General features: G+C 36.3%; 4 protein-coding genes across 4 annotated transcripts in view; 2 read left to right on the top strand and 2 right to left on the bottom strand.

The window, feature by feature from the left end:
• LOC124459171 lies at positions 1–25,184 on the top strand. Its single transcript, XM_047008692.1, has 3 exons — positions 1–12; positions 18,207–18,214; positions 24,168–25,184. Exon 3 carries the CDS (start codon positions 24,405–24,407, stop codon positions 25,182–25,184), a length of 780 nt encoding a protein of 259 aa, XP_046864648.1. The 5' UTR covers positions 1–12; positions 18,207–18,214; positions 24,168–24,404.
• LOC124459168 lies at positions 14,326–15,246 on the top strand. The gene has a single exon (XM_047008688.1). It carries the CDS (start codon positions 14,326–14,328, stop codon positions 15,244–15,246), a length of 921 nt encoding a protein of 306 aa, XP_046864644.1.
• LOC124459169 lies at positions 19,405–20,172 on the bottom strand. Its single transcript, XM_047008689.1, has one exon. It carries the CDS (start codon positions 20,170–20,172, stop codon positions 19,405–19,407), a length of 768 nt encoding a protein of 255 aa, XP_046864645.1.
• The window catches only part of LOC124459170, a 25,674-nt gene continuing 22,467 nt past the window's right edge, over positions 21,987–25,193 (bottom strand). The window contains exon 3 of the mRNA XM_047008690.1: positions 21,987–23,793. Coding sequence (XP_046864646.1) covers positions 21,987–23,423 — 1,437 coding nt within the window. The 5' untranslated portion in view covers positions 23,424–23,793. The remainder of the gene's footprint in view (positions 23,794–25,193) is intronic.

Below are 25,193 nucleotides of genomic sequence, written 5' to 3' on the forward strand. Positions count from 1 at the left end.
GTGGTATCAACGGTAATCTTTATGAACACCGTATCGTCCCGGATGTAACCGCCCCTTTGAACCGCAGATTTAGGTACAAAGAGAGGACAACCGCTGGCAATATTCATGTTACTTCTGGGTCGTTGAAAACTTGAGCTGTTTGGATCTGGTCGAAAGCTGTCAACGATATGCTGGTCTCCATTCTGATCAATTAATTTAAAAGTTACTTTCTGCCGAAATGGCCAAGTCAATAGGGCATCGTAATTACCACGCATGAGCACAAAGAAAAGAGATAGATGTGTGTTCTTTCCCATTCCATCAGGGGCGGATCTAGAGTATGTCAAATCCGTCGCGCGACTGATGTTTGAAATTCAAAAATTACCTATTCATATTAATTAAAAATTCATTAATTATTCTTATTTTCTTATCGCATTTACTTCGTGATAAAAATCCCGCATTATTTATTATTGAAAACTAATGACTAATCCAATGAATATCTCGTTGGTAACCAGATCAGTTGAATTTTAATTGACCTGGAATAACCGACTGATAAGCGGGGTGGCTTGACTGGTTCGACGGATAAAGGAGTCTATGAACGCCAAAACGCTTATTTTATTGGTCAATAGCCAGATCAGTGGACAGTCTGGAATGGTCTCGACTGATAATAGGGTGGCCGGACGTATAAGGGAGTCCAATTGCTATCTTACAATTGGTTCATTTGAATTTTGCTTTATTGTGATTGGTTTGACGGATTTCGACTGATAGCCAACTGAACTAACATAGTCAAGCTCACTGTCTGAATTGAATGTTTGATCGTTTCATAGTAATTTTATAAGCATGATAGAAACTAAACTACAATCAGATGGAATTTATGGAAATCTTTACAAATTCATATATTGACATGAATGCTGCTGTCCAAACTGTGAATTTTTTCAAAAGGGTGAAAATCTTGTGGATGAATTGTAAATTCTTGGCAAAGACGATCTCGCGAGCGACATTTCAGTCATTGATGTTCAAAAGCAAGCCAACATTGTTTTGAGTTTAATTAGCAGAAGCTTACATCCAAAATCGTAAGTAAAGGACAAGTGAAGTGTATGCATGAATGTAAAACATCAAAGTCAATTTAAGCGTGTATGTGATGCGATATTTGTCAATATGGCGTATGGTAAGCACATTGATGCTTCTAAAATTGTTGTTGTCGAAAGACGTTTAGCTATGATTTCTTTAGTGCTTGGGGAACCGTGGCCATTTTTATGGCTGCGAAATCCTACATTCCTGCAAATATATTTCATTGGACAAAAAATCTGTAGCCATAAAGCGCCATACTATTATTTAGTTTATTATAAACAAATGTTTGAGCTTTTCAGTTTATGATCATTAATCATTCAATCATTGGACAGTTATATTACATATTGTTTAAGATTTGAGAAAACCAACATGGATTACATGAGAAGCTGCTTACTATAACCTGGGATTTGAAGTCTTCTGATTCATAAAGCTTTTTATTTTAACGATTTGACTGGAATAGTATTAAACCTGAGTATTTCACATACATGAAATGTTGTCCCATGTCCCATATTGTTCCCTGTTCTAACTGGACACCTCATGTAGAGATGTCAAGGTTTGTTGATCTACGGCTCATACCAGATTGTTTGCCATAAATTCCAAAGGGCTATTGATGTATGAAAAGCGTTTTCTATAAAGTAAAAATGTCTTCCTATGTATGCAGATAAACCCTGAAATTTGGCAAACAGCAAAGTATTTTTCATAATCACTAGGTAATTTTTCTGACGTTCATTATAATTTCTAAACTAAATTATTTCAGATTTATAATTAGACGAGCTTTGATCATGTGAAAAGATATTTATCATAACAAGTAACCATGGCACATGAACCAATTTTAACATTCATGTAATTATATAATTAAAGACACGTTGGTTACATTCTGTTTGTATTTGCAAATACAATGCTACTAGTGATTGCTATATAGCACACCTTGCATATACTTACAAAAGTTAATAGTCTAGTGAAATGCCTAATAAACATCAATGGCATTAAGTTGTCCAAATTTTCACTCTGATAATTTTGCTTAATCTTTGGCAGAAAAAATTTTGAGTTTTTCTCAAAAGGTGAATTTGCTGGCACTGATGTGGAGATGGGTAAAGGGTTACAATAAACTTGCATGGTTTGAAGTCTGAGCTTTTCTATATCTATGAACTGTCACTTGTAGTACGAAATTTCTAACTTAAACTCATTACATAGAGGTTTGAATGGGGGTCTCTAGGGGGTCTATGCCTGACAACTTGGTAGAAATTTTTAAAGACTATATCTGTTTTTGAATAGCATTATTGTAAAATAAATTTTACGTTCCTAGACATGCTAATGAGCCATATATTTGGCATGATAATGAGCCTAAATATTTGGCAAAACATTCAAGTATTGTTCACTTCATTTTTTTTTTGAAAAAAACGTAAGCAAAATGTGTTGTTTTACGCAAAACGATGCCCACAAATACATTTTGTATTGCTCTAAAACACTGAAAATGGCATTTTCAAGGCTCTGAAATTCAAAATTTCTCAGGGGAGAATGCCTTAGACCCCCCCAGGTGCGGAGCGCCTTCGACGTTTTATGACTGATGTTTGAAAAATCCTAGATCCGCCCCTGCATTCCATCACCGTTTGGGTATACTCTCGCGCATGCCTAAATATACATAAAAATCAAATGGTGGTTCCACTTCCGGGAACGTCCAACGAATAACGTTTAACGATTAACGGGGTGGGGTGGGGAGAGTTCTGGTAAACCTCGTCTGGTGAGTGTGGACCTTGCATCTGTCATGAAAATAATGCTGCATATTAACTTTCGAATCCAAGCCCATGAACAAATAGAGAGGCTTCATTGAATTTTGTGCAAAATCCGTACTTTCCATCTGAAAGAAAATTTACTTCGGAGATAAGGTTCATCTTGAATTTAATATTTTTAAAAATTGGATACAATTTTACAACAGTGATATTTTGAATTTATGTCAAATTCTTAATGAATATCATTGTAAAATTGTCTTCTTTATCTGAATTAAAAATGAACATTTTATCGCGAATTTATTTAACTATGTCTTACTTAATGAAAATGTAGGCTTCAAATTCAGTTAGTCCACTTTGACGGAAGAAGCAAAAATTGAAAGGATCGAGTTAAATGTTCTTCATAGCAGGAATGAAAAAATGACACCAAGTTTAACTGCTCCATGATTGTATCTTCATGGCATGAATGAAGAAATGACACCAAGTTTAACTGCTCCATGTTGGTAAAACTTTGACGAAGATAATGGTAAAATCATCATCATCATGATCGATTCTTTTGAGTACGTCGCTTAAAGTATTTGAGTAAATGAATCGTGATGTCTTTAATTGATGCTTGATTTGCTATATCGAAGAAAAAATTTCTCCTAGCCTGGTTTGAGCTAAGCTTGTTTAACAAACAGTGTCACCCATGAAATAAAAATATCTTTCCATCAACCCAAAATACTAGCCAAAATTATACTACGTATACATATGTTTTAAGATAGACAATGATTTTATTTTCTTCATTTGTAACAAGCTTCCAATAAACGAGAATATGCTACGGACTTCTACGTAATATAACTTATTACATAGCAGTCCGTGTAGTGAAATATTTCTCAATGTCTCAAAAACAAATTCTATGGATGGAGACAATGGATTCAATAAGGATGCCTTGAATGCTTTGAAGTTAAAGTTCATGAACCAAAGAAAGATGGCAAGAAGGTTGTGTGTGTTTTGATGCTTAATGAAAATGCAAGACTCAAAACGAAATGATTCATTAGGCATAAAAATTAATTACAGTGATCAAGACTTGAAAATAACGCCTTTTCTTCTTAACTGACGAATTACAATCACTGTATTTTACCTTGTATCCATAACGGCCAACGTAGAACTGTAGACTGTAGATTGACAAGGAACGTCCTGTTTGTGCATCATTTGATATTCGTCCAAAATCTTCAATCTTCCACATGAAAGTGCCTTCATAAGATGTACTATCTAACATATTCAGTTTTACGTCGTGATCAGCAATCTGGACGTCACTCAACGAGATTTGATGTTCTAAGGAAGCAATCCGTCTCTCAAGATCTGATACTGTTTCATCATCGCAACCACCGAACTGAAAAGAAGAAGATTGAAATTGATATTGAATTTCTTTGCGGTTGCTGCACATTTTACTCTTAAAACAAATAGAAAGTTGATCCTGAATGCTTTTGCCAATAACCATTAACAAAGTTTCCGCGATCTTTCGACTTCATCAAAAATTTTTGCCTTTGATTAATAATGCCATCCACCCTTCGAATCTCTCAAAATCCCCACCTGTACTCGATTATGTTATCAATTTCAGCTTGATCATGAATTGTATCATCACGTGGTTTCTCGTCGGGTTTGCCTGCACCACGTGACATATTTTCGTTGGCTTGTGAACTTTCTGTTGCTCTAAATGATGAACTCTCCCCATGCGAAGCACGTAAGGCCTCAAGATCGCCACGAAATTTGACAATTTCTTTATTATGGTTCTTCAACTGTTCATCAACACTTGATTGCATTTCCGTTATAGCTGTTGTCGATGTTTCCAGCTGCTTCATATGTCCATCTGACGTTTTTATATAGCGATTCAACATGGTAACATGGGTGATCTGTTTTTGAGACATGTGCTTCTTAAGATCTGATCTTGAACCCTAAATTAACCGTTTGAAATCTTTAAAATGCATCGCCACTTCATTTACTTTTTAAAGTTTTTTTCAGGGAAATTCCAAGCGATTTAACAAAATTTAGGGGAATTCCTGGTGAACATTAAATTCAATAAGATATTGATTGGTTGGAGAAAGCCAATTATAATTAAATTACATCCTATTTCCTGAAATGTGCCAGTAACCTGAAAATTGCAATCGGGAAATAAAGGACAAGAACTTTCCGCCTTAGGACAATCGTTTAGCAAACGAGTTTCCATATTACAACGTAACACTTTCTGACCACACATTTTTGGGCAATCCAAAGGAAAATTTGGACACGTTGTTTCAAGATGTTCCTAAGACATTAATAAAGAAAAGAACATTATATTGAACACGAAGCATTTGTTCATTCGCAAAGTGATAAATGTATTCTCGCACATTTAAAAGCTCATTTGATAGTCGAATGCCACAATATTGACAAGGAATCTTTTTGAATTTACAATCCTTAATGAAATGTCAATTCACAAACATGTAAAATGGGAAGGCCATAAAGTTTGTGTCTATGTAAACATTTACGTAGACACAAACTCCAAGTCTATGTTAGTATTCTACCACCCATATATATCGAAGGCTTTGCACTCGATATATATGGGTGGTAGAATACTATATATGGTTATTTACTACAACTCTTCACATCGTTCTGTAGCCTTCAACTTTAACTGGCGATGGTGTAATCGGTGTGAAATAAAACTAAAAGTTATTTCCTCGAGCCACTGTCAGCTGTCTATAAATAAGCACGTGACTTCGGTAATGGAAACATGACAGAGGAGTCGAAATCGCAATTTTTAGTGGTTTAAACATAAACTATGCTTTCTTTAAATAAACAAATTGTCTTCACTACCCCAAATTTTTGTCACATGTCTGAAGTGTTGTTTACAATGTTGTGTAAACATGAAAAAATTTAACAAACACACGAAAATTAAGATGTTGCATCACTTGGTATTAACTATGAGTTTAAAAGTGTGTTCACAGTGTTGTGAATGTGTTTTAACAGACTTTGATAATCGATACTCTAGTTAGGGTGCTCAGGTTTTTGGAAGTCTTTTATTTATATTAAACCACAGCGTCAGCATTATTGGCAATTGGGGTTTTTTTAGTACACAATTGCCCACTCTCGTCCCACTTGCACGAATAATAATAGCTTACTAATATCTTTCCCGCATGATGACAACAAAGACAAAGTGTGGCATGTTCATTACAATTTATACTGGACTCACTCTCAGAGATAACAAAAACTGATAATGTTTTTGTACTTTATGCAATGCAATATTCGTACAATCTTTTCTTTTGCGCCTGACAGAATTTTTCTTGAAAGTGAATGCATGATACCTGAACAGTAAATAGCGAAACCGAATACATGTTTTGAATTGTTAAATTTGTTAAACTCTTTCGATAAAATTATTATAGTGCCTTACGTAAAATATATAATACCATGACGATAATTCTGTTGGTCGAAAAATTCTTAAGAAAATGAAGCCAGACTTCCATAAAAAACCCCAACAATCACAAACTGAGTAAAATTTGGTGCGCGTCTGAACGCGATCAGAATTTATGTAATGAATAGAAAACATTGCATTCAAGCGCACTTTATGTTGCAGATAGCCTTAAACCACCGTAAAGTGTTCCTTTTTATACATATATCACGATTGATTCGAAGAATAATCAAGACATTTTCATTTTGTCGTTTCACTATGAAATGAATAAGTGGATAATTCACACATACCAATAATGTAGGCTTGTTTTCGGAGTATGTCTGTATGATGCTGTTCAGTTTGTAATTTAATGAAAGATCAAATCGAAAGTTGGTGATTTTGTTGTTACACGGATAGCCTATTACAACTTTGCGTAGTTTTACTGGCCGATAGCTGTCGTCCATACTAGAAATGAATGAGATGAATGATGATTAGTTCACTAATTGGTAGCTACATTGTTTTGAAAGGTAGCTACATTGCTACCTTTAGTCCACTGTAGTCCACATTGCTACCTTAGCTTTAGTTCCCTTAGATATACAGCGAGTTATGAACTTCATAACTCGTGTGATGTTAAAATAAGCGATAAGCTATCCTATGTATTCCAAGTGCTTATCAAAAGGAATCTTGTGTCAAAACTTTAGACTTTGTATGTATGGAAAACATTTCTTGGAGCTTGTTTGTCGATAGTACAGTAAATGGTAATGCAATTTTTGTTGCATTCCGATAGTCCACCTGAAAAAGTTTTAAAGACATCAAACTTTTTTACATTTCCTAACATAATTGACCAGATTTACTTCAACTGTGTACTTTGTGTTTGATTCTTGTATGACTTTTTCTGCAACTTTCAAATTTTCCTCTCTTTGTTTCATTAATAATTCCATCTCTTTATCTTTAGTCAATAGAAGGTTCTTTAGCTGCATAAGAAATTTATATGTTCTAAAAGGTAGAACACCAAAGTCAATAAAATGAGCAGAGATGACAACCTCATTGAGATGTTTTTCAGCTGTTTTCTCCTTTTTTGTAACTTCACGTTCTCTGTCTTCAAAGCAGATATTTTCTGGAGTTGAACTAATCATAACACACAGATGATGAAAGATTCAGTTATGTACTTACTAATAAAACACCATTTTCATACGCCAATCTTTTTTTATCTTCAACCATGTTTTGAAGAGCAATGTTTATACGACTGTGATTTGTCTACGAAAATCAAGTGATTAATAATTTTTATACGTTAGTTGATTATGATGGGTTTGAAGATAAAATTGATGAAAATTATTCATTCAATATGTTGACCTGTTGCTGTTCAAGAGTATCAACACGAACTTTCAACATCTCACATTGATCAGATAGTTTTTTGTTTTGATGATTTAAGGATTCATTCTCAACCTCATAAAGTGAAATAATTTCATGATAAAACAATTTGGAAATGGTTACTACATAAAATGACGTATGTACATACTACGTTTCTCTACATCGTTCTACACTGTATTGGACTATATAACTATATTTTAAATCCTCTACGTTCTGTATAAATAACTACAATCACAATTGCTACATAAAGTATACTACATACTCGATTTTACTATAAATACTATTCAATGTAATACCCAGATCCTTTGGTGTATACTTTTCTACACAATGATTGATTCCATGCTATCCTACACTATCCTACTCTGCTCTATTCTAGCGTAACTTACCTGCATTTGAGAGCAATCCGACAATACCTTTCTGTCATCAAGCTCCGCACTAAGGCAAGTCTTTTCAGAAACAAATTTATCCAAGTCACGTTTGATCTAAAAAGAAACCACATGAAATGAAATAAAGTCAAAGAGTTAAATATTGTTATTGTAGATGATATGTCAAACTTACTTCCATTAAAACTTTATCATTTTCTTCAATCATATTTTCACGATCATTTGTTAACTTCTCCAACACTTCTTTGATGTTGGACAATTTTTTATCCTTTAAAACATTATTGAAAAATCATCATTGAAAAACGTGTCATTAAATAAAATAAAACATAGAAATAAACTAATCTTTTCATCCAGTAAAACTTGTTTTGTATCTCGATCTTTTTGTAGAATGACACTGTGTATAATTTGTTTTTCTTTAAAATATGATTAAAATAAAACAATACTTATTTTACGAAACTATACTCATTTTTACATTTCTTTTTCTTTCTCAAGTAATTCTTGTTTCTCTTTTCTTAATTCCTGTAAAATGCTTTCTTTTGCCTCATCCAGTATTTTATCTTGTTCCTGCAGTTTGGCAGCAAATGCTTTCTTTTGTTGTTCAACATAATCACAATGCTTGGCTACCAAGATCTTATTATCATCTTCCAACTTCCTTTGGGTCTCTATCATTTCTTTAAAACGTTTCTCTAATTCGTGTTGTTTTTTATTTATTAGGCATTGTTTGTTAAACAACCGGAATTCTCAACTTAATAATTCAAGATTAAATTACACGCATTTGAGTCATCCAACTTTGTCGATGTTTTTCTATCATTTATATTTTTGTGCACTTTCCAAATTTTGGATATATTTTAGACAATATAAAATTCTATAACACACTTGAGTTTAAAAAAATTCTACCGTGTAGTTTTTTAGCTATAGAGCTGTTTGTCGAATGTGGTGCCAGCTTCACGGTTTATTCTCAAGGAATACTATTCCTTTTATATTTTTGTGCACTCTCCAGATTTTGGATATGTTATAGACAATAAAAATATCTACAATATAGCCAAGTTTAAAAAAATTCTACCGTGTAGTTTTTTATTTACAGGCCTTTGTTTAGGAATGACTTGAAATTCTTAACTGAATAGTTCAAGATTATATTACGCGCATTCGTGTCACCTAAATATGACGATGATTTTCTACAACTTATTTTTTTGTGCACTCTCCAGATTTTGGATATATTTTAGGCAATATAATTATCTATATTCTGGCCAAGTTTAAAAAAATTCTACCGTGTAGTTTTTTATTTAGAGGCTTTTGTTTGCAAACATACCTGGATATAGGAAGTTAATTATATAAGATTATATTACGCGCATTTGAGTCATCCAACTTTGTCGATGTTTTTCTATCATTTATATTTTTGTGCACTTTCCAAATTTTGGATATATTTTAGACAATATAAAATTCCAAAACATACTTGAGTTTAAAAAAATTCTACCGTGTAGTTTTTTAGCTATAGAGCTGTTTTTCGAATGTGGTGCCAACTTCACGGTTTATTCTCAAGGAATACTATTCCTTTTATATTTTTGTGCACTCTCCAGATTTTGGATATGTTATAGACAATAAAAATATCTACAATATGGCCAAGTTCAAAAAAATTCTACCGTGTAGTTTTTAAATTATACGCTAATTAAGAGAAATGGAAAGTACACTGTAATATAAATCTTAGTGTTTTCTTCAATTTCCTAGTACTACCGTGAAATTGGCACCACATTGGGCACAACATTCAACACAACATTCATCACAACATTCAACACCACATTCAACTAAAATTTATCATTCAAAATGATAAATCGAAAAATCGTCTTTAAAACACGTTTTCCATCAAATAAAATAGTAAAACAATTTTTAACTGTTTATTATTATTTTACTGTCATAACCATCACAAAAATGTATAAAGTCAAGAAATTGAAGAAAACACTAAGATTTATATTACAGTGTACTTTCCATTTCTCTTAATTAGCGTATAACTTAAAACTACACGGTAGAATTTTTTAAACTTGGCCAGAATATAGATAATTATATTGCCTAAAATATATCCAAAATCTGGAGAGTGCACAAAAATATAAATGATAGAAAACATCTACAAAGTCGGATGACACGAATACGTAATATAATATTATATAATTAACTTCCTATATCCAGGTATCTTTGCAAACAAAGGCCTATAAATAAAAAACTACGCGGTAGAATTTTTTTAAACTTGGCCATACTGTTGATATGTTTATTTTCTATAATATATCCAAAATCTGGAGGTGGCACAAAAAAACAAATGATAGAAAATCATCGACATAGTTAGAGGACACGAATTCGCGTAATATAATCTTGGATATTTAAGTTAAGAATTCCGGTTCTTTAACAAACAAAGCCTTTGATTTGAAAACACTAAGATTTATATTACAGTGTACTTTCCATTTCTCTTAATTAGCCTATAATTTAAAAACTACACGGTAGAATTTTTTTAAACTTGGCCAGAATATAGATAATTATATTATCTAAAATATATCCAAAATCTGGAGGTGGCACAAAAAAATAAGTTGTAGAAAATCATTGACAAAGTCGGATGACACGGATGCGCGTAATATAATCTTATATAATTAGGTTGAGAATTTCAAGTCATTGCTAAACAAAGGCTTGTAAATAAAAAACTACAAGGTAGAATTGTTTTAAACTTGGCCATTTTTGGAGATATTCTTATTGTCTATAACCTATCCAAAATCTGTCTATAGCATTATCGAAAATCATCGTTGATGTATGGTTACAGATGTCCGTAATATGTAAGTTAGTAGCGGTTCCGGTTTTATTGGAAACAAAGGCGTCTAACTTGTAAATCAAACGACATGCGTATTTGGATGACAACAGTATTTAAAGTTTTTATTTATTTTTAAGTCATATACATTAATATATATGAATAACTTTTTTTGCCCCCCTCTTCTTCCCCGTTGCTTCCTTCTGTTGTTTTGTGGGCATCTCCATTTTTTGTGGCCAAGCTGCCCACAAATAAAGCATCTCACATCTGTAAAAAGTGTTCGCACTCATTTTACTTGTATAGTTCTAGCGTTACTTTCTATAAAAGATGAATTACCTTTTAAAAATGGAGGCCGAGTCGACGCCTGGTGCATGGGTTGATCTGTTTTCTCCTGATGCTCAGAATCTGAAGAGAATTCTTTATCAGCTAAGAAAAATGAGGTTTTTCCAACATTTATTTTCAATATAAACTGCACCTTGGGTACGTGGAGCTTGTTGTTCGCTGGGCGGAACCTCTCCATTTTTCCGCAAATATTCTTCAAACACTGTAAAATCATAATATATAACTATTTTATAAAGCTCATTAGATGACTTGAAAGGATATTTTTATTTACAGCGAAATCTTTGGAGCATTTCTTCGTCCAATTTTATGGTTTTTCCCCCACTGTTTGGGGTAGCTACTCCTTGCATTGCCTCCTCATTTTTTTCAGCATCTATAATAAAAAATAAGTCTTGTTGTTAGAAGAAAATATAAAAGTATTGATGAACTTTTCTTTCTTCTATTCAAAAATATTACCCATTGGCGAAGACATATTTTTTGTGAACTTTAACTCAACTGTTCAGATTTCAACGTACTGGCTGGTCTGTAAGCTGTGAACAGTGAAAGGATGTTATGTTCTAGGATGCTTTGTTGTTAGGAATTTGAGACGAGATGACAACAACATAGCCAATGACGGCACTGCTATTTTTGGATGATTTGCATATCTCAATAGAACAATAACAGCTCCATATTCTCATTGATTGAAGTATATTCAAAAGCATTTCATCGGTTGTAGTTAACTTTTGAAAATTACATTGCTGATAACCATACTTTTTTGAACAGGTAAGCAGTGGGCCTTTTTTGATTTTTTGGCACCGAATTAACAAAACCGTTATGATTTACTCACTTTATTTCAATTTGCATTTCCCAAGGTAGCATTCACACACTACAGAATTTTTTAACTGCATTGCGTTTATAAAAATGTCGGTATGTAACAATTTCTCTTTTCTGCGTTATTTGCGTTTATTTGAATGAATCGGTATGGACACTTTCTTATCTATTTATAGACACGATTTCAAAAAGCAAAAGTCGCAGGATGTTTTCCTCTAAAGGAGAACATTAAGGAAATTGCATCCATAATGGTATCGTTGAATTGTGCCAACATACATGCATGTAAGTGGTGGAAAATTGATGGTTTTTGGGCTAAAGTTTTGGAAGAGTGTGGACATCCAAATCTAGCAAATTCACGCAAATACCTCTGTATGATGTGGCGACGAAATTGGGGAAGGTTTCAAAATGCATACGAGAGTGAACATCAAAGGCAAACAAACATCGCTAAAAAGGAGGTAAATTATTGTGGATAAGACATTAATACATTCTTTGTGTAATTAACCCTTATTTTACAATGACGATGCAATCTCGATTGTGCATGCAAACAGTGAACTCAATTTGAAGCCAAAAAATCTTTGTCGTCATCATTCGTCATCACTCGTGTTTCCCCCGCGTTCATAAATAATTTGTATTTTTTCGGACTTTAATTTGACCTCAGTTGATATCATTTCAATAGTCTGTTTTATCTTCATCAAGAAAACATTTTGAACTTAATTTACTTCGTACATGAGTGATTGTTTGAATGACATAGCTAAAAGTAAAGACTTCATTTGAATAAACAAACGTTTTGCGATAATGAAACGAGGAAAGCGTTTAAAACCTTCCTTTCCTAATAAAGCCATGTGATTAAATGAAGCTAAAAAATATGTTTAACCGCATTACGTAAAACGTTGTTAAATGCACATATCTGTTCGTGAGGGTTTTTTTAAAATTTGTTGACAGAAGCCTTCTTACAGCTAATGCACGGTCGTTTGCAAATTTGTAGACACCCCCATTCAGTGAAAAATTGGAGATTCGGGACAAGAAAAAAGTCCTATGGAGCAATAAACTGAGCAGATTTTTTCTTCTATTATTGTAAAAGCTAATTTGCAAGCAAGGCATGAAAATAAAGAACGCAAGTCAATTGTAAAACTCCTGTCATAATCTTTATATATTTGTAGGTTGTTGGCTCTAGCATTCCGGGAAGTCGTATGCAGTCACAAGAGAAACGGGAAAAGGAGATGCAGAAAAAAGCTCCTATATCAGGTGATAAGAATGTATTTATTGACACAAATGACTTTACACCATTGACATGTTTAGGGGAGAATGATAAGTCTGCAAGAATACAAGTTAAGAAAGACGAAAATATGCAAGTAGAAGTGAAGACGTTGGAAACTGTTCTCCAAGATAAAAAGTCAGCATGCTCTCTGGAAAAAATAAGAAGAACGCTTGCTGAAAAGGAAACTGCGCGCGAATTTCCACCATCAAAAGCCCACGATGGTTTCGTACATACTATTGCAATGTATCCTCTCATCGTTCACATGTGGATAGAGAATCAAGTGCGTTTGTGGCACGATAGGTGCAAGGATGATATTTCTTATCTTGACGCAAAAGGAACATTGGTTGCTGATCACAACGGGAAGCGCGTCCTTTATTATGCATTAGTAATACGCCATCCAGTAGAAAATGAACCATCGTTTCCAGTAGCAGAAATGATTACTTCGGATCATACAACGGGAAATATTCGCTCATTTTTAGAAAGATTTCGGCGAGATGAATCAAAGTTATATAGAGGGCATCTATCATCTCCAAGGCAGGTAAACACAGACTATTCAAGGGCTTTGTTAATGGCAGTTTTGCAGGAATTCAATAACGAATCAATGGCTGCATTCTTCAAGAGAGCTTTCAGGATAGTCAATGGAAGAAGTCTTGACAATGATTTATCTCTTACAATACCTCATGTTGGATGTAGTCACTTCATGCACATTGTTCACAGGTATCTCAAAAATTGGATTCTGCCGAAAATTTGTACGGCCTGGAGACGAACTTAAGGAGAAAGAAGAAAATTGGTATCGTTTCAACATGTACGCCATGTCCTTGCTTGTGAATGCCAGGACTCTACACGAATTTCAAACGACTTTAGAAGACATTATTACATGCTTATGCAGCAAGAAGCAAACAACGGTGTTAAGGAACGCATATGCAAGAGTTAATGCACGCATCCAAAACATGGACAAATTATGTTCTGTAAACATTTCCGAATTTCAGAAGGAAAGCAATTACACCAGTTTGGATTACAGCGACTGTGAGAATAGTGTAGTGATCCCATCTTCCAACCCTTTGTCGATTTCTTTCTACCATCGTTGGGAAAGTTAAAAGATGTGTTGAGAAGGATTCAGAAAATTCCTGCGAATCACCAGGAAATGAGAATCGTTCCTACTGTCCCAAATTCTCTGCTTCATTACAAAGTATTTGAGTGAGATGGCATTGTGGTCTGGTGTTTTATTAGGAGATATGACACGCTACGGGGAGAACGGAGGAATTCAAGAAAGTAGCTCTTGTAGGTTTTTGTCGTTCACATCGGCAAACGCTAAGACTGAAGGCTATATAGAAGGAGCTATGCGAAATCTCAAACAGGAAGACTTCCCTGGAAAAAGACGGTTAAGAGCTGACGTATTTGTACTGCAAAATTATGAGCGCATACGACGTCGTGAGCGAAATTATGGTGATGGATTGCATGTTTACTTGAAAAAACAGAAAAAGAGAAGGTATGAAAAGAGGACAAAGAATATCGCTGAGAGCAACAATGAATCTGATAGTGATTTGCCAGAAATGACATATCACACAAGCCAAGAGAGATGGGGTAAGAAAGATCCGGAAACTCCAAAGCAGAATCCAAAGCTTGGAAGGTATCAACAATCACCATCAATTCCACTGAGTGTAACTCCAAATTTAAAGAAAAATAAAAGCAAAAGCAAAACGCTACTTGATAAAACAGACAGAGATGCAACATTGATGCGAAGTTCACCAGGTAAAAGAAAGTTTATGAGTGATATGACGTACAAACAGAACGAAGCAGATAGTACCTATTCCAAAGTGGCAGTTACGAAGATGAAAATTGACGATTTAGCAGAAAATAAACATGAAGATGTTCAGGTCATAAAGAAGGACAAATACGTAACGAAGCACACCTTGATCCATGTCGAAGAAAAGGAAGCTAAAATAAAGCGCAAGAAACGTTTGTCAAAAGCGAAAGAGAGCAGGAGATCAAAAATGGACCGAATGGATGTGGAAAGGAATGGACGGGTGCAGCACAAAAAACATGAAAGAGGAAAAAATAATGCCAAAAGAACAACAATGTCGCAAGGAGGTAGTAATTCACAACTTAACAAAAGCAAATGACCTGAAACTGCTAGAACAAAGTAAGAATTTCTGTGGTTTAATCAACAAAAGAAATTCTTGTTGGGTTAATGCTCTTTTGCAATGTTTGTATGTCTTGCCCATCAGACGTATTTTCTTAAGTAAAACAGAAGAAAACGTTAAAGAACAAATTGATTGTGCTCTTTCAAACGCATTGAGGAAAAGCATGAAAGAGATGCATTATAGCACGGGATCAAGTTTTTATCCATCTGTCTTCCACAACGCGTTTACAGAAGAACACAATTTTCCATTGGGCAAGCAATGTGACGTACAGGAAGCGTTCACAAGGCTGTGTTCCAACACAAAGGAAACGGCCATCGGCGATGCATTCAACATTGGCACTCAAACCAGGAAAACATGCATGTCCTGTGGTAATTTCGAAGATAGCATGCCCGAAACACAAACTTCATTAATTGTATCTCCACGCAACGGCATAGATGATTTAGAAAATGCTATTAGAAATTGCTTGGAGGACACAGTAAATGCCTGTTGCAGCTCGTGTAAGTCAGAAACAAATCATTTCCAATACCGAAAGTTCATATTTCTTCCCGAAACACTGGTTATATGTTTTGCAAGATTCAAATTTGGTAATGGACGTATTTGCAAAAATCAGGCGATCGTAAATTTACCAAATCAATTAAGAATAGGACCAGAGTCCTTCCACTACAACCTTCGTGCTTGTGCTCTTCATCATGGTTCGCGAGTGCAAAGTGGTCATTATACTGCTCTCATTTTTAATGACAATAAAGTTTTGCATATTGATGATACCAGATGTAGTGACGTGACTTGCGAGTGGCAATTGCTAGCGCAACAAACAGTATATTTAACTTTTTTCACAAAAGTTGGAAACGGCTTTGCTCAAATTTCGCAGATAAGTTCTGGTTGTGGATTAGATGAGTTTGAAAAAGGTGATGAAACAGGGAATTGTAATGAGACATTCGAGGAAAAGGCTAATGTTCAGCGAGAAAATGAGTCACCTAATTATAAATATGATGTACCAGGAAAACAAAGTAATGAAGTACGCTGGAAGGAAATTCAACAACTTTACGACGTTCTCAATAAGAATAAAACAATTTGTTTAAACGCAACTCATGGGTACGAACTGAAAGGGGAAGACTTCAAGACTCTAGAGCAACCACTATTAAACCAGACTTATTCAGTAAAACATACTGGGTGGTTGAATGATAAGATAATAAATGCTTACACTCATTTGATTGTCAATGCTGCGCGTGAGAATGGAAACCGTGTACTCGCATTCGACACACTTTTCTATTCAGGCTTCGTCATTGCGTGGTACAACGCGCTGACGAAAAGAAGTTAGTAAGAATGATGTTTGAAAAGAAAAGTGATTACAAACTCGAAACCTACGACTACGTCATTATTCCAATAAACGAAAACGAATGTGGTCATTGGACTGTGATGATCATTGATATTTGGAAGACCTCTATCCATTACTACGACCCATTGAAACAGGGGATGCAAAACGAGACAGCAGTAAAACTGATCAAGTTCTTCTTTGCTGCTGCACTCAAATGGCGAAGGAAATGCGAGGTAATCATAAATAATCGTATTCTAGTTGAGAATTTTGAGGTAATATGGGAGAAATCATTCAATTACCAGCAAGATTCTTTCAGTTGTGGGTGTATGTTTTAATGTATTGCAGTTATCTGTTAGGGCTTGCGTTTTCAACCCATGTAGAAAAGATATAACTGTCATCTGAAACAAAATTGCCGGAGAGTTACTGATTGGTAGGAAAGACAACACACTGAATGAAATTTACAGAAAATTAGGCACAACAAGCGGTGTATCACTGCCAAAGTCTACCAACAATATGTTGAAGGTGAAGTTTTATTGTACTGCAGTACTTTAGCAAAAGGAAAAAAAATCATTTGGCGACATCAATCTGAAGTTGTAAGTCATCAGCATTTGCATATTAAGTTAACACCAAATACTAAGGGTACATACACATGCTTCGTCTCAACTAGAGATGATATTGAAAACAGCACTTACCTTACATGTTCTTGCAATGTGGAGTGCATAAAAAGAGCTATTAATTACAATGATAAGGAAGTAATACGTGAATTAAAAAACGATATTGAAAAACGTTTTGTAACAAAAAAAGGTGATGTGTGGAATCAGTCACTGTAAGAATTACAATGTTCGACTAGCAGCTTACGAGGAATGCGCAACGTGAGCGACTTGTTTTGAAATAACGAAAACTTTCCCACTAAATATGGCAAGTTCTCGCAATTTCATTTGGCGCTGTTGCTGCTTTATTCATGTTTGATGTTTTTCAAACTGACAGAACGCGCTGTCGCAGCATAGTTAGGAATTTTTAAACAGGGCCGAAAATGGAACGTCCATTTGGGGGGGGGTGAATATTCGTATATTCAGGTCTGTCCGACTGATTTTGTTTGTTAGCGATCTTTAGCGTTCTAGTTTCGGCCCTGTTCTCAAATCTTAACCCATTTTTCAAAAACAATGAGAGAAATACGGCATGCAGATTTTCAATAAAGACTTAATATGCAATGCACGTATTCTCTCTCAACATATCTATCACGAAGCGATTTTTTATCCACGCATGTACGATTTAAGGCACAAAATGCCTCAAACAAAAAAATGACATTCATGTAAATAACATATAGATATATTCAATATAGGCCATCGCCAGCCATATTTTATTGCATGCGAAATAAATAAAAAAATTCAACACAGCTTTCCTTTCAGCGTTGTGAAAATGAACATGTTATTGCCATTCACTTAAAATCAATGAAAAGCACAAAAAAATTGTAATTATAAATTCTAAAAGAATGGAAACAACGTTTTACTTGGCACTTCGCCTAGAAACTGGAATAGAGCAATCGCGTTTCCGCTGATTACATATGTATTGTGTGTATTCTGACCATTGAAATGCAAGCATCGATTGGAGAAGCAAAAATAAGCAAAGTACGTATTCGTAACGAATGTTTAAAACACGCTCAGTTATTTAACAAACGTCTTATGGTAAAATCTTTTCAGATTTCGACGTTCGTTGATGTCATGATCAGCACAAAATAGCCGCTTCCACTTGTGCCTCAAACTACTGGTATGTACCTGTAAAAGCAGATTAATTAAGCCAAGTACGTAATTGCTGAAATCTGCCGAAAACCAAATTCAAGTCTCTAACAATTATTGCAATAACGTATTTTCATTTACTTTCAGTATACATAAATAACATTTTCAGAAAAAAATCTCTCCATGGATATTCCAATTGTAACCGTTGTTAACACAATTAAATTCTTCAACATCAACAAAAACATACTGTGGAAGACAAAAATGAGGACTTGTGCTGATAAATTGTAAGTGCTGATTTGTAATTGTAAAAAAATATATACTAAAGCATTATAAACCTGTGAGAATACATTGAGAATACTAAATCATCTATGAATAACTGCATTTCTATTTAGCTACAAGTGACGTGTTAAGAAAGCGGAAACGGGCATAAAGTAACTTTCGCACAATCTGCGCGAAGTGCTGGTTCACTGCTCTCGAAACTTCACTCGAACGATGGGACTGTATTTTGACAATTGTATTTAACACTTGATAGGATATTTACAGTGGTTTGTGCACGATTTATGATACGGAGTTCCAAACGTTGGTTCTTTGCGACACAAATATGTTATTGAAACGTTGAGATTACGGCCAACCGTCAATCTTTAAACTTGAAACTTATTCAAACGCTATCGCCTCCTGCGATACGACTTCCAACTTATCACTTTTGTACGTATAACAACATCTGTTTTCCGAACTCCCGAACCAACGCTTGCAAGCTCTTATTTATATTATAATTATTAGGATATAATTTTGGGCGTTTGCATGACTTGCACTACGCCATTCCGTTTATAGAGTACCGTCATTACCTATCCTACCGCAATGCCACATTGGGTAGAAAAAGTGTTCCTAAGTATTTTAAATTTACGTACAGGATTTCCACTGAAACCACAGTTTAGTAACTATATACGTATTTGTCTAATAATATATGACTTAACATTTTACATAAACATAATATCCGTTATCTTAGTATCAAAAATATGACACAGTCACACTCTACATAACATAACATGACAATTTACAACACACTCCCCACCTTGATTAGTCCCACTAATCAAGCATATTCTGTGTCTTCCAGACCGAATCAAGAGCAGCAGCTCTTTTGGGTCTGCCCTTATTTTCTACCTTCCTTCCTTTCAGTCCTTTCTCTCTCTCTCCTCGCTCATTCTCGCCTTCGTCGTGCTTCAACTCGGTAGGAAAGAGTTTTTGGACGGGACGATTAAGGTGAACGACTTTACCGTTCCTAACTAACCGAACCTTAGCGCCTCTAACCACACCATCTTTTCCTACAAATAACTCCTCTATTACACCTGTTTTCCAATTTCCCCTTTTCACATTATCCTCATAAACAGTTTCGACATCTCCCCTTTGCACTACCCTATTAGTATTGTCTTTGTCCTGCTTATGAAACTCTCTTAAATCAACTAAATACTCCTTTCGCCACCTATTCCAGAAATGCATTTTTTTCTTACTCAAATAGTGATACCGTTTTTTACAGTAACCCACGTCAGACTCCTCTTCACTAGACCCTTCGTCTGGCATGGACAACAATCTTCTTCCCGTCACCAAATGCGACGGAGTTAGTGGTTCACTACCCACCTCGTCGTACGTGTAAGTCAATGGCCTAGAATTTAATGTTGCCTCAACTTCTACCAATACTGTCAGTAGTTCGTCAAATGTCAACCTAGCATTTCCTAATACCTTCTTCAAGCACCTCTTCACTGACCTAACCATCCTTTCAAAAAATCCACCCCACCAGGGAGCTCTTTCTAGATTGAATTTCCACTCTATCCTATTGTTTCCCAAATACCCTTGCATTCTTTCATTTTTATAGAGGTTTTCTAAAGTCTTCACTGTTGCTTTGAACGTTTTGCATTGTCTGACACCATTAATGATGGGGTCCCCCTTCTAGCTGCAAATCGTCTTAGGCATCTCACAAATTCATCCGCAGACAAATCTTTTACTAAGTCTAAATGTAAGGCCCTAGTTACACAACATGAAAATAATGCGATATAAACCTTATCTGTGCCCCCCGGTGCATTCTTCAGATATAATGGTCCTGCAAAATCTACCCCTGTTTTCGAAAATGGTTCTGATTGCTCCACTCTAAATGCTGGAAGGTTTGCTTCGCTAGGTCTATTGTATGATTTACCCTCTAACTGCTTAAACTTATCTTCCTTCTTTAACCTGTCCTGTGAAGCCTTCACCCAAAGTCTTTCTGCTTTCTGTAACTCCTGACTCCCTAACTCTGTGAAAGCCAAATCCTCATGCTTCCCTTTGGTCCTAGCAATCAAATTCCTGACAAACCGTGCAACCCATGCTGTTACACGAAATAACCTTTCCACCCTACTGTATCTGTCTATACAGATAATCTGGTCTATACCAAATTTCTCACTAGCGTCTACTACTAGCACAGCCACCTTTCTTTCTTCTTGAACACTCTCCTCGGTCTTACTCACTACAGACTGAGGCCATTCCTGCTCTAGACTACTCAACCAATTTGGTCCATTCCACCAAATTGAATCCTCTTCTAACTTTGACGCAAACACCCCGCGACTCCCTAAGTCTGCAGGATTTTCTACCCCTGGACAATGCCCCCAGCTTTCCTTACTCGTTAATGATAGTATCTCATTCACTCTATGTCTCACAAACTGCTTCCATTCACCTCTATTCTGAATCCAATACAAAGCAGTGATGCTATCTAACCAATATCTTGACTTCAATTTTCCTACCTGCCCTTCTAAAGCCTTCCCTACTGACTCTACCAATTTAGCTAACATAAGCGCAGACATAAGCTCTAAACGTGGAATCGTCAGTTTCTTAAGGGGTGCAACTCTAGTTTTCGCTGCCAATAATTTTACATGAACGGTAGAGCTTGTGCGACAAACAAAATACACTACTGCGCAATAAGCCTTCTCACTTGCGTCGCCAAATCCATGGAGTTCGCACGACTCGACCCTTTCGATTACCTTACTGTAAACGCATCTATTAATTTTAATTCTTTGAACCCTAACTAAATCCTCAATCCACTCTAAGTATATCTTTGCGTGCTAAACTATTTGAATAATTTGACGGTAAGTGCTCATGACCCTGTTTCCATGGCAATTTTACTACATATTTTGACCCATTGAACTCTATTTTGTCAAGCAATGCTTCATGCACGTCATTAGTCTCTCTTACTCCAAGCGTTTCTAAATCCCACAATTTACTCACATCCCCATTAATGCTGTCTGCGTTTTGTGTTGCAATCTGTGAAACTAAATTAACGTGTGCGTTTTTAAGTTCGAGCTCCCTTTCAGTGGACCGCTTATTACCCAACCTAAACAAGTATTGATGGCAACGGGTTCGTCATCCTTGCCCTAATTATCTCACCTTGTTGAAATGCCCAAAGGTTATCCGCACCTATCAAAACATCAACATCTAACGTGTCCTGCTTCAAATTAACGTCTGACAACCACAAATCCTTCAAATGCGAATACTTTCTTATCTACCTCAAGATGCTCATTTTGATCGCGCAAATATGAGGAACTACTAAAGCCTCTACGCGTATTTTACGACCTCCTTGAACTGCCGATACCTCGCACTGAACAACCTCTGTCATTCTACCCTTGTTACTTCCGCCACCGAATGTATTAACTTCCAACCATTCTCGCCTGGCAACGTTGCTTGGCACTCTTCGCGTCACACGTCACAAAGGATTTCTGACTTCCCGAGTCGAAAAGCACTCGCACTCTTGTCTTACCCTTTCCTATAAGTACTCCCTGCGCAGTTTGAAGAGCCACCCTACTTCTAGTACTAACGTGGACATTAGCTACACTAACCTGTCCACTTTCTTCCCGACTATTTCTTTCATCCTTCTGGTTATTATTTATCTTATCACATATGGAAACATGATGACCCTCCCCACATACACTACATTTAATACGTGCACGACAATCTTTAGCTACATGTCCCTTATTTAAACAAATGAAACATCGTTTGAACTTACGAAGAAGTTGCATCCGTTCTTGCCGCCCTGTTACCTTGGTACATTCTTCATGCTTGTGCTCTCCACAGCAGAAAGCACAAAACAATCGGTTTTTGCGGCTGGCAAACAACCCGCTAGCTGTTCCCGGTTCCCGTCGTCTTCTTCGTTGATCTTCTTCTTTCTCTCCGACCGCTAATTTGTGGCATTCCCGCAGCTCCACTTCGGCTTGTAATGCGTCGACAAAATCTTTCATGCCCCACTCTAAGTAGTCTCTTCCCCTGGTAATTGTCAGTTTTAATGAGTTCGGTATCTTTGCTAGAAGATTGGGCACGACTATCTCGCAGTACGTTTCCTCCTTTACACCGAGCGCCTCGAGTCCTCGGTAATTTGTTTCGACCGCGTCGAAGAACTTGCGCAGCCTCGTCGTGTCACTCTCGTTGTACACGGGTTTTAAGTTCATCAAATCATTTACGTGTGCCCTTTGCACCATCACCTTGCTCCCGTACCTCCGTTCTAACACCTTCAGTGCTTCTGTATAGTTAATCGAAGTCAGAGCAAATCCCGAAATTGCTGACTTGGCCGGCTCCTCCACCAGTCCCCTCAGATAGGTGAATTTGTCGACCTCAGACAGTCCGTCATTGTTGTGAATGGAACTTTCGAAAGAGTCCCAGAATTCACGCCAATCTTGTATCTTGCCCGAGAACTTTTTCACCTCTAGTTTAGGCAGCTTCACTCTACAGCGTGCCCCACTGGATACTGTACTTGTCGATGTGTTGGCGAGTTCCTCGTTTCGTTTGTTCGTCTCTATCGTGCTCAGCGCTTCGTTAATTTCGGCCAACGCACCCAGAACTTCGCAGCCGTATTCCGATGAGCTGTCGATATCTGCTGCAATATCGTCATCCTTTTCCAACAAGCTCTGAATCTCATCGTCTAACTTCGAAATTGTATCCAATTTCTGTACGAGTACAAGCCGCATTTGTTCCAGTTCGACTTTCCTTAATGGCGCATTGTCGTTTACCATACTTCTCACCTTGTTCACAACTTTTGTGGCGTACGATTTATGCCCACTCCTCGACTGTCGCTTTCTTGTTAGCTCTGACATCGTGAACAACCCTTTTTTATCCTATCTATGTGTTCTCGAATTCTGCTACTCTATCCGGCTCGAAGGACCACGTTTCGCACAATCTGCGCGAAGTGCTGGTTCACTGCTCTCGAGACTTCACTCGAACGATGGGACTGTATTTTGACAATTGTATTTAACACTTGATAGGATATTTACAGTGGTTTGTGCACGATTTATGATACGGAGTTCCAAACGTTGGTTCTTTGCGACACAAATATGTTATTGAAACGTTGAGATTACGGCCAACCGTCAATCTTTAAACTTGAAACTTATTCAAACGCTATCGCCTCCTGCGATACGACTTCCAACTTATCACTTTTGTACGTATAACAACATCTGTTTTTCCGAACTCCCGAACCAACGCTTGCAAGCTCTTATTTATATTATAATTATTAGGATATAATTTTTGGGCGTTTGCATGACTTGCACTACGCCATTCCGTTTATAGAGTACCGTCATTACCTATATCCTACCGCAATGCCACATTGGGTAGAAAAAGTGTTCCTAAGTATTTTAAATTTACGTACAGGATTTCCACTGAAACCACAGTTTAGTAACTATATACGTATTTGTCTAATAATATATGACTTAACATTTTACATAAACATAATATCCGTTATCTTAGTATCAAAAATATGACACAGTCACACTCTACATAACATAACATGACAATTTACAACAGTAACTTCATATAAGTTCAGAATGCAAGAGGAACATTTCCAGAAAAATTGAAATTGTTGTATAATTTAGGATATTTCATTTATATATTTTATTGCATGCCAGATTTTATAAGTTCCCATGCAGAGTTTTATGTGTGCCAAAATTATAATTAAAAATTAGGGTGTATATACTTAACACTTCCTAAGTATTTTCTCTCTTAATTAATTCATGTTGTAATAGTGCACGTAAGTCACGAAATGTAAACATATAAATAGACTCAAATTTGTAATAGTCGGAGAGATGTGTAGATTGTTCATTGCTAATAAACTCCATAAAACAAACCGAATCAGAGTGCAGATCAATTTTCTGGACGAACTCAGTGAATTCTGCGACAAGTGGTCCTTCGAGCCGGATAGTATGGAGGAGTTAGCAAGAAAGAAAAGAGTACGAGCAGGTCATCGCGGTTACCTGACGAAAGTTGTGGCGTCGGCAGCAGGCTTAGTCGACGCATTCGATGAACGAAGAAAGAATGACGCGGAACAGCAACGCGACAAAATCTTGGAGACAGTCGCTATGCTCCAAAAACTGGATGAAGACATCCTTAACTTGATTGCTGGGGACGAAGAAGCGTCAGAACTTGACATTGTCAGCGAAGTCGAGGAAGCTGGAAGAATAAGTTCTGAAGCAAAGTCGATGGCGAGGAAGCTTCGCCAAAAGATTGACGGCAATTGCGCTTCGGAAAATAGAATGAACAGTTCGTTAAGGTCTGACGGAGGAGCGTCGGTGACCAATAGAACAGTTTGCGCAAAATTGCCAAAGCTGCACGTTAAGCGGTTCAATGGAAATGTTTGCGAATGGCAGGAGTTTTGGGATTCCTTCGAAAGCGCCATTCACGGAAATGGAAGTTTGTCCGACGTTGACAAATTCAATTATCTTCGGGGACTCTTAGGCGAACCAGCGAAGTCATGTATCGCGGGATATTCTTTGACTTCGGCGAACTACAACGCTGCAATAGACGCGTTGAAGGAACGCTATGGGAAGCCAGAATCGGTCCAACGAGCGCACATGCAAAACTTTTGAACTTAGATA

Source organism: Xenia sp. Carnegie-2017, unplaced genomic scaffold (assembly GCF_021976095.1).
Source record: "Xenia sp. Carnegie-2017 unplaced genomic scaffold, XeniaSp_v1 HiC_scaffold_7, whole genome shotgun sequence".
NCBI lineage: Eukaryota > Metazoa > Cnidaria > Anthozoa > Malacalcyonacea > Xeniidae > Xenia > Xenia sp. Carnegie-2017.

What these genes read in the sequence shown, in the direction of transcription:
- LOC124459168 (XM_047008688.1), top strand. Translation starts at nt 14,326, where the DNA reads ATGGCATTGTGGTCTGGTGTTTTATTAGGAGATATGACACGCTACGGG.
- LOC124459169 (XM_047008689.1), bottom strand. Translation starts at nt 20,172, where the DNA reads ATGCAAGGGTATTTGGGAAACAATAGGATAGAGTGGAAATTCAATCTA.
- LOC124459171 (XM_047008692.1), top strand. Translation starts at nt 24,405, where the DNA reads ATGTGTAGATTGTTCATTGCTAATAAACTCCATAAAACAAACCGAATC.